Source organism: Triticum urartu, chromosome 6A (genome assembly GCF_056163025.1).
Source record: "Triticum urartu cultivar PI428250 chromosome 6A, HENAU_Tu73, whole genome shotgun sequence".
NCBI lineage: Eukaryota > Viridiplantae > Streptophyta > Magnoliopsida > Poales > Poaceae > Triticum > Triticum urartu.
In genome coordinates, this window is record NC_141878.1 from 399,570,721 (window position 1) to 399,581,369 (window position 10,649).

The 10,649-nt window shown below is 44.7% G+C and overlaps 1 protein-coding gene across 1 annotated transcript; it reads right to left on the bottom strand.

The window, feature by feature from the left end:
- Positions 1–367: 367 nt before the first annotated feature.
- LOC147965393 (ethylene-responsive transcription factor ERF053-like) lies at positions 368–799 on the bottom strand. Its single transcript, XM_087530440.1, has one exon. The coding sequence runs from the start codon at positions 797–799 to the stop codon at positions 368–370; it is 432 nt and encodes a 143-aa protein (XP_087386566.1).
- Between the last annotated feature and the right edge of the window lie 9,850 nt (positions 800–10,649).

The window sequence follows — 10,649 nt, forward strand, 5'->3', positions numbered from 1 at the left end:
GGGTCCGGGCCGGTGCCGTCGTCCGGGTCATTGGGGAAGGCATTCCTCCACTCGTCGACGTTGATCTCCTCATCCTCGGGGCCCACCTCGGCACCCTCCGCGCAGCCGTCGCCGCCACCTTCGACCTCGTCATCGGAGGAGAGCACGATAACCTCGCCGCCCTCAGCGCCGCCATCCTCGCCGCCTTCGACCTCGTCAACGGAGGAGAGCGCGATAACCTTGCCGCCCTCTGCGCCGACAAAGATCGCCAGCTCCGCCTCCACGAGCTTCGGGTACTACCGGCGGAGCTCTTGCATGTAGGCCTCATCGGCGGCCTCGGCCTCGAGGCGCTCCCATGCCTCGCGGTCCTCCTGCGACATAGCCGAGCTCACCACCCTGGCTCCGGTGGAACGAGGTCGACCAGACGTGGGCCAAAGGGGAAATTGAGCCTAGCCGTTGCACCATGGTAGCGGACCTGCCAGCGGTCGTACTCCATGACCGCGAGCTCGGCCGTGTGGAAGCTACCGAGCCACCGGCGGGTGTGGGTCTCTCGGTCTGTAATCTCGGCGACCCACGTCCCCCACCGCCGTTGCCGGACCCCGAGGTAGGACCTCGTCGGCTGCTGGGTCTGAGGAAGGACGGGGAAGTCCTCGAACCGACATAGGGGTGCGGTGGCGGGCGGATCGGGGGACCGGCGATGGCGGATCGAGCCCACGGAGGACGACGGGGATACCTTGGCAGCCACCTCGCCGGCGTCGGGCAAAAAGGCCATGGTAAACCTCCTTTTGTCAATTGGCTCCTCGAGCTCCCCAGCACACATGCAGAGGTTGAGGATGGAGGCGCTGGCGATGACGGCAACCTACCAATGGTTTCGAGGGTGGTGTGTGTCTGTGTGAGCGGAGGTTTTAGGGAGTGTGTGGTGTGTGTGTGGAGGGGGGGGGGGCAAGGTGGTGTTTTAAGAAATACTGCGGCAACTGAAAATGTTACTAGGCGGGAGTTACAAGGTGGGGCTACTGAAAATTTGGATCAAGGGTGAGCAGATATTTTTTAGATTGTGAGGGATGTAGAGGCGGGAGTAAAATGCCGGGGCTACTGAAAATTTGAATCAAGGGACTGAAGCAGAGCGAGAGTAATAGGCATCGCACATGGTCTGCACATACTAATTTAGTGCTATCAAACATTAAAACCTTCCAGGCGGTAGATATTTTCGAGATTACGAGGCAATAATATTTTTGAGATTGCGAGGGATGTAGAGGAGGGAGTATTTGGGGAGCGACCTAGTGTGCTTGACACGCCGGTTGTGGACTGTAGCCGATGCACCTTCTCGCGTAAGCCACATGCGTACTATACACCGACGGTGCTCCAGGATATTTTGTACTCCCTCCGTTTTTATTTACTCTGCATATTAGAGTTGACTGAAGTCAAACTTCGTAAAGTTTGACCAAGTTTATAGAAAACAATATAGACATTTATCATAATAAATCTATACGATGTGAAAGTACATTTAATAATAAATCTAATGTTGTTGATTTGTTATTGTATATCTTAATATTTTTGTATATAAACTTGGTCAAAGTTTGTAAAGCTTGACTTTGACCAAAGCTAATATGCGAACTAAATAAAAACGGAGGGAGTACTACATCTCACATGGTTGGTGATAATAAACTATGTGGGATCTACTTGATTTTTCATCTTGATTTGAATTACATAATGGGGCCACAGCGGCAATGGACAGTGTTTGAATTGCTAGACCTTTTATCTGTAATGAACATGCTACTATATGTGTGTCGTAAAAGTATTGGAATTATTGAGGGTTCGTTTGGACATTTTATATATTAAACTGGTTTTCTAGCCATTTCAGGTGCACAGTTAAAAATTAAACTACATGCACATGCTCTGGTGCATATAAATTGGTAGAAAAAAAATCAAATTTGTGTCCTTGGGTGCATGCTTAGGTCCCATGCAAGAAATGGGGATGAATTTCAAACACCAGGGCATTGTTGATTGCTGGCAAAACATTGAGATACCTGGTTTTTAAATTCTAGGAAAATCCAAAACTCCTATGGAATTCATGAAACTTGGCATGGTATAATGGAGCGGCATCAACATGTCATGGTAAAAAATTTGTCCCATTTGGGGCAGGTTTGGGTATAAGCTTCTCACAAACCAGAGCTTCTCACAACAAGCCTGATGGTTTCAGTAGGGAACGTGCCACCTTTGGGGACTAAACGATATCCGTTGCTTCTTATTGCTTTCAAAAAATTTCTAGTGTTAACATAGAACAACAGGAGTGTTGTGTTAAGTTTCGGAATTTTTCGGGGTTCATTTGGACATCTTTATATATTAACTAGGTTTTCTACGCATTTTATGTGCATAATTCAAATTTGAAATACATGAACATGCTCCAATGCATATAAATTGGTTGAAAAATCAAATATGTGTCCTTGGGTGCATGCTTAGGTCCCATGCAAGAAATGGGAATGAATTTCAAATACTAGGGTACTGTTGATTGCCGGCAAAACATTGAGATACCTGGTTTTTAAATTCTAGTAAATCCAAAACTCGTCTGAAATTCATGAAACTTGGCATGTATTATGGAGCAGCATCATCAACATAGAGTGGTAAAATTTTGTTGTCCCATTTGGAGCAGGTTTGTGTATAAGCTTCTCACAAACCAGAGCTTCTCACAACAAGCCTGATGGTTTCGGTAGGGAACGTGCCACCTTTGGGGACGAAACATATCCGTTGCCTCTTATTGCTTTCAAATTTTTTCTAGTGTCAACATAGAACAACATGAGTTTTATGTTAAGTTTTGGATTTTTTCAGGGTTCGTTTCGACTTTTTCATACATTAACTGGGTATTCTAGGCATTTTGTGTGCATAATTCAAATTGAAATACATGCACATGCTCATGTGCATATAAATTGGTTGAAAATCAAACCTATGTCCTTGGGTGCATGCTTAGGTCCCATGCAAGAAATGGGAATGAATTTCAAATACCAGGGAACTGTTGATTGCCGGAAAAACGTTGAGATACCTGGTTTTTAAATTCTAGTAAATCTAAAACTCGTCTGAAATTCATGAAACTTGGCATGGTATCATGGAGCGGCATCATCAACATGCAGCGGTAAAATATTTGTCCCATTTGGGGTAGGTTTGTGTATAAGCTTCTCAGAAACCAGAGCTTCTCACAACAAGCCTGATGGTTTCGGTAGGGAACGTGCCACCTTTGGGGATGAAACAATATCCATTGCCTCTTATTGCTTTCAAAAAATTTCTAGTGTCAACATAGAACAACAGGAGTGTTGTGTTAAGTTTTGGAATTTTTGGGGTTCGTTTGGACATTTTTATACATTAACTGGGTTTTCTAGGTATTTTATGTGCATAATTCAAATTTGAAATACATGCACATGCCGCCATGCATATAAAATGGTTGAAAAATCAAATCTGTGTCCTTGGGTGCATGCTTAGTTCCCATGCAAGAAATGGGAATGAATTCGAAACACCAAGGCACTGTTGATTGCCGGCAAAACGTTGAGATACCTAGTTTTTAAATTCTAGTAAATCCAAAACTCGTATGAAATTCATGAAACTTGGCATGGTATCATGGAACGGCACCCGACATGCCATGGTAAAAAATTTGTCCCATTTGGGGCAGGTTTGGGTATAAGCTTCTCACAAACCAGAGCTTCTTATAACAAGCCTAATGGTTTCGGTGGAGAACGTGCCACCTTTGGGGACGAAACGATATCCATTGCCTCTTATTTCTTTCAAAAAATTTCTAGTGTCAACATAGTATAACAGGAGTGTTGTGTTAAGTTTTGGAATTTTTCGGGGTTCGTTTGGACATTTTTGTACATTAACTGGGTTTTCTAGGCATTTTATGTGCATAATTCAAATTTGAAATGCATGCACATGTTCCAGTGCATATAAATTGGTTGAAAAATCAAATATGTGTCCTTGGGTGCATGCTTAGGTCCCATGCAAGAAATGGGAATGAATTTCAAACACCAGGGCATTTTGATTGCCCGCAAAATGTTGAGATACCTGGTTTTTAAATTCTAGTAAATCCAAAACTCGTGTGAAATTCATGAAACCTAGCATGCTATCATGGAGCGACACACGACATGCCATTGTAAAATTTTTGTCCCATTTGGGGCAGGTTTGGGTATAAGCTTCTTAGAAACCCGAGCTTCTCACAACAAGCACTGGTACAACGACGTGCTATATAAACGGTTTTTAACCCCTTTCCGCGACGGTGTTTGGAACCATCGCCAAGTGAGTGTGGGCGATAGGGGGTCCTTCCTACACGACGCAGAAACCATTGGGGATAGGCCCTCCTGGCTCACTGACTGGGGCAAAATGAGCTCATGTGCGATCTGGCGGGGCATCGAAACCCAATTGTTTCCGTTTGGATGTACATCCCACATGGTGAATCCCAGAAAATCATTTCCCTTCGTATGTATATCACACACAGTTCTTTGTGTGGAAACGTTTGTGCAAGGTAGCCTAACGCAAACAGTTCGCTGCCGGAAGCCGTGTGTGATTGTTAGTTGATCGAACACGCCTACTTTCTAGAAATCGTGCGGGTTGTTTGAGTTCATCGCCCACAATGTTGTCTGAGTAATCGTCTGCAATAGAAAACCCCAATAAGTAGGGTAATTAGCCTATTATTGATAATCCATGTACTAATGAAATTGATATTTCTTAGAAAACACACCAGATATTTCATATCCGTATAACAGAAACCATGATTTCATAATCGAATTACATCAGATAGCTTCGGCACTCAGTTACGCCATTACACAACAGCACCAAGTTTCACATGCAACATCAAAAACCTTTGGAAAGTAGCATCATACACGGTAAATAGGCAGATGAATCTCATCTGGGAAACTACAGAAGCGGAAGGCAAATATTGAGCCTTCAGTGATGTTGAATGTCCTTGCAACTTTAGGCCAATGGCTATGGATAATTTCCCACCCAACCTTCGTCCTCTTCAGCAAGACTTCAATATTGTACGGTGGGTGTTGAATGAATACCTTCCTCGCCTCTTGACCATGCAGGTGGTTTGAGAGGTAATCATCGGTGAACTGCTTTGTAAAGTACTGAAAACAAAGGTATGCATAAATCGCTGTTATAAATTTTGAAATGGCGCAAGGGGTAAAAACAAGGTAAAAGAGTTAGTACCATCCTATAGTTGACTGATGTCTTCTTCATTGTGCAAACAAAGATCTTGTTGTTATTCGTCGCAAGTTTCTTCATCCTAACAATCTTTCTGAGTTTCTTGACTTGACTGATATTCATGGACATCTCATTTCCCCATATGCAAAATGGGTCAAACAGTGGGTCTAAGCCTCTGACAGCAGGACCTACATGTGCAAGACCAAATTGTAAGAAACCTAAATATTAGAATGATTCCTGCAACTGCACAATAATGTGCTATTAGCCAAAGGACCATGCATGAACAAACCTCGGTGGTAAACCGAAGTGTCTCCCATTGTTTCCCTGCAACACACATAAGGAAGATCTTGATTAGGTTAACTGAGAGTTTCCATACTATAAGTAGAATATGTATTGAGTACAGCCAAATTCAATTGGTGTCACATGCATAACAATACAAAATTGTACCCACAGCAAATGAAAAATCAAATTGCAGAACTGAACCAAATAGTTAAATGGACAACAGACCAAATGAACCAAAATAATTAACTGAGCACAACATTGCAGAATAGAAACATGTACTAGAAGATAAGATAGTTAACAAAACAAAGAATGCTTGAGAATAGTACTACAAAATGTAGCAATTGTTGGACCAAAGTGTTAACTGAACATTACATTTTAGAGGACCAAACTGTTAATTGAACATCAGATTGCATATTAACATTACAGAGGACAAATCACTAGAAGGCACTAGCGGTGGCCTCGAGAAAACATCACAAATTGTATTTTAAAGTAGACAACCGCATGGCAGTGTCGACGGTGGCCTCGAAGACGAGGTGCGCCTCCAACCGCATGGCAGCCACTGAGCTCCACGTTACACTGCATGCAAAATGGCTGTGGGCGGCGCTTAATTGGAGGAGGGGGACAGTGATTTCGGCGAAAGGTGTAGATCCGTCGGACGGGGCATGTGGGACAGGAAAGGAGGAGGATGGTGTGGGTGGGGTGTGGATTACCTAACCATATCGACGAGGCCGCGCGGCAAGAAGAAGGGTCGGCGGCGAGGAGGCCGTGCAGCAAGAAGAAGGGTCGCCGGTGAGGAGGCAGCGCTGCAAGAAGAAGGGTAGCCGGCGAGGAGGTGACGCTACAAGAAGAAGGGTAGCCAACGAGGAGGCGGCGCCGCAAGAAGAAGGGTCGCCGGTGAGGAGGCTGAGCTGTCAGTAAGCGGCAGTGAAGGTTTGAACTTGGAAAGCAAGGAGGAACAGTGTAAATGTGGCTTTTGGTGGGAGGGTGGGGGCGAGGAGATAGGTATTTCCACGGTGGCAATTTTTTTCGCTCGGTGCCGCGAGAAATCGGCGCGCAAGTGTGGTTCAAGCGGGGGCGGTGGACTGTAGACGACAAAGCTTCCTGTGTAAGCCAGATAAGACGGCGCGCCAAGATATTTTATATCGCATCCCACACGATTCTTTCTAGTAAACTGTTTGTGGTATACCTAATTTTTCATTATGTTTTGAAAGACAAAATGGTGTTACGGAGGGAAATGATGATGTTTGAATTGCTAGAACATTTACGTACAGTGAACATGCAACTAGTACATGAGTGTTATGTTTAAATTTGGAATTATTCCGGGTTCGTTTGGCATTTTTATGCATTAATTGAGTTTCTGGGCATTTAATGTGCATAATTCAAATTTGAACGACAAGCACATGCTCCAGTGCACCAAAGTTTGTTGAAAAATCACATGTGTGTCTTTGGGTGAATTTATAGGTCACATGCAAGAAAAGGGAATGAAATTCAAACATCTGGGCGACGTGGCTCGGTTGGAAAGATTGAGAAACTTGATTTTTAATTCTTGTAAATCCAAAACACGCCTGAAAATCATGAAACTTGGCATTGTGTCATGACATGGCACCAACATGCTGCGGTAAATTTTTTGGCCGAATTGGGACAAGCTTTGGTGTAAGCTTCTTGCAAACCAGAGCTTCCCTCAAGAAGGCTCGTGGTTCCGAGAGGGAACGTGTCACCTCCGTGTGTGAAACGACATACGTACACTGCCTTCTCCCACCTTAATTTTTTACACAGACAGATTAGACCAAATAGAAGTATCGTGCTAAATTTTGGAATTATTCCGGGTTCATTTGGCCTTTTTTATACATTAATTGAGTTTCTGGGCCTTTAATGTGCATAATTCAAATTTGAACTACAAGCACATCCTCCAGTGCACCAAAGTTGGTTCAAAATCACATGTGTGTCCTTGGGGTCAATTTCTAGGTCCCATGCAAGAAATGAGAATGAAATTCAAACACCTGGGCGTCGTGCCTCGGCCGTAAAGATTGAGAAATTTGGTTTTTTAATTCCTGTAAATCCAAAACATGCTTGAAAATCATGAAACTTGGCACAGTGTCATGACATGGCACCAACATGCTGCGGTAATTTTTTGGCCGAATTGGGACAAGCTTTGGTGTAAACTTCTTGCAAACCGGAGCTTCCCTCAAGAAGGCTCGTGGTTCCGAGAGGGAACGTATCACCTCCTTGTGCGAAATGACATATGTACACTGCCTTCTCCCGCCTTAATTTTTTTACACAGGCAGATTAGACCAAATAGAAGTATCGTGTTAAATTTTGGAATTATTCCGGGTTCGTTTGGCCTTTTTATACATTAATTGAGTTTCTGGGCATTTAATGTGCATAATTAAAATTTGAACTACAAGCACATGCTCAAGTGCACCAAAGTTGGTTGAAAAATCTCATGTGTGTCCTTGGGTGAATTTCTAGGTCCCATGCAAGAAATGGGAATGAAATTCAAACATCTGGGCGTCATGGCTCGAACGGAAAGATTGAGAAACTTGGTTTTTTAATTCCTGTAAATCCAAAACACGCTTGAAAATCATGAAACTTGGCACGGTGTCATGACATGGCACCAACATGCTGCGGTAATTTTTTGGCCTAATTGGGACAAGCTTTGGTGTAAACTTCTTGCAAACCGGAGCTTCCCTCAAGAAGGCTCGTGGTTCCGAGAGGGAACGTATCACCTCCTTGTGCGAAATGACATACGTACACTGCCTTCTCCCGCCTTAATTTTTTTTACATAGGCAGATTAGACCAAATAGAAGTATCATGTTAAATTTTGGAATTATTCCGGGTTCGTTTGGCCTTTTTATACATTAATTGAGTTTCTGGGCATTTAATGTGCATAATTAAAATTTGAACTACAAGCACATGCTCAAGTGCATCAAAGTTGGTTGAAAAATCACATGTGTGTCCTTGGGTGAATTTCTAGGTCCCATGCAAGAAATGGGAATGAAATTCCAACATCTGGGCGTCATGGCTCGGACGGAAAGATTGAGAAACTTGGTTTTTTAATTCCTGTAAATCCAAAACACACCTGAAAATCATGAAACTTGGCATGGTATCATGACATGGCACCAACATGTTGTGGTAATTTTTCTGCCCGATTTGCGAAGGAGCACACATTAACAATCAACAAAGTCATTTTGGAACAAGTGCTGTCACATTACAAATCAGAAACACAAGTATTATTGAAACCGTGGGCGTTCTACTTACCAATATGTGCCACCACGCGTCCCCTTTTTTATTGGCTAGGAGGTGCCATGCGGGGTAGCTATTTGAGTACGGGAGGCGTGCGATCAGACCCCTGCGCGTGCTCATCGAGACGAGAGCCCTTTGACCTCTACCCACCACACACCTCCCTCCCAACGTCTCCATTAATGGCGCCCGAGCCCCTGTTCTACGACGTGGCTATATGTCTCACTGGACTGAGATTTAAGAGAGAAAAATGAAAATCTGGAAAGAAAGTTTTGCACGGATCTTGATGTAAGATCTGACGGACCTATATAGCATCGACTGTGACTTATAGCAAGCATGATGAATATAAGGATGATGATAGTGGATAATAATTGTCTTACATATTTAGGAACATAATTAAAAAATCCACATGCGGCAACGCCCGAAATACACAAGGGCAAAAGAAGAAGGAAGATAACGATCTGGCTCACTGATCTCTACTTTCTTGATGCGTTGCTGTAGGCCGCGGGAACTAGTCTCTACGGCGAGCAGCGATGAACTCTTTCTTGTCCTCAAGATGCTGCTTGAGAGCATCCACGGATTCCTCCACCAGTCTTCCGTGCTCGATGCGCAGCATGGCATTCTCGTCCATAAGTTTCTCGACGATGATGCTGGTCCTCTTCAACAAGGCAGTGGTCTCCTCCTGCTCCTCCGCACTTCCAACGATCTTCGCCCTCAGCAGGTCATGCTCGGCTAGGAGCTTCGCATTGCTCTCGTTTAGTTGCCGGGTGACATCGGTAGCCTATTCAAAAGAGGCTTTCATGTCATCCTGCAACCTCGCCCAGCCGGAGATCTGATCCATCTGGCTATGGACGATCGCATGCATGCGCCTGTAAGAGTCCTCGCCTGCCTGCGAGACATTTTCCCAGGCCGCTGCGGCGCGGGAGGACATCTCTGCTGCATTCGCGGTGCGGCGGGACATGTCTTCTGCTTCCGGTGTGCGGCCAGACCAGTCTGCTACATCGATGACGAGGTGGGACCTCCATGCTGCTTCGGCGGCGCGGCAGGACCTCTGTGCTGCTACGGCCACGCGGCAGGACATGCCAGCTATGTTTGCGGCGAGGCGGGACATCTCTTGTGCTTCCGCTTCCATGCTCGCATCTCCCTGGTGGCAATCTCTCAACCCAAAATTCACGCTGGCCATGGCAGACACAAGGGAACGATGATGAATGACTTGTTTATTTTTGTGGATGAGGAGTTGAGGAGGAATGTGCAGTCATCTTGGAGTAGTAGTATTTATAACTGAGTACTAATACGCTCCTAAGTAGGAAACCGTTTAGGTTTTGACCGGTGTGAATAGGTTTGCAATTTGGAATGTGACGGGACGCAGGCTCAAAATTTATTGATGGTTATAAGTGCAGCACTATTCCCGGAAGGCGTAACGTGGGCACGTACGCCTTCTCGGCCGCGTACGTAGCATTTGCACCATAGGGTGCACCGCAATAGGCAATGTCAGCACACGTCTTATTCCAACAACCGTGCACGCTCGTTATTACCATCGTGCATGCTTCTTTTAATTAGAATGTGTGTGCCCATCTAGTGCACACACATTGATCTATCTAACTGTTTCAGTTTGTTGTGGCTAATCGCAAATAGTTCATCCATGTGAAGTGTATGCCATCAATCGCAAACAGTTTGATCTGGCTGACCCGTTTCTGTTCTGTTGCCTAATTGCAAACAGTTAATCCTTTTGAAGCGTATGCCCTCAATCACACACACCTTTGTCTAGCTGCCCGTTTCTATTGTTCCTCCTCATCACAAATAGTTCATCCGAGTGAAGCGTATTCTATATATCGCACACGCCTTCATATGGCTGCCCGTTTCTTTTGTTCCGCCTTATCTCAAATAGTTCATTGAACTGAACCGTATGCCCTGCATCGCACATGCAACTAAAATCTGAACCATGTTTGATGGCTCTGCCATCG

Excerpts from the sequence above, each read along its gene's own strand:
- LOC147965393 (XM_087530440.1), bottom strand. The coding sequence starts at position 799 with ATGTGTGCTGGGGAGCTCGAGGAGCCAATTGACAAAAGGAGGTTTACC.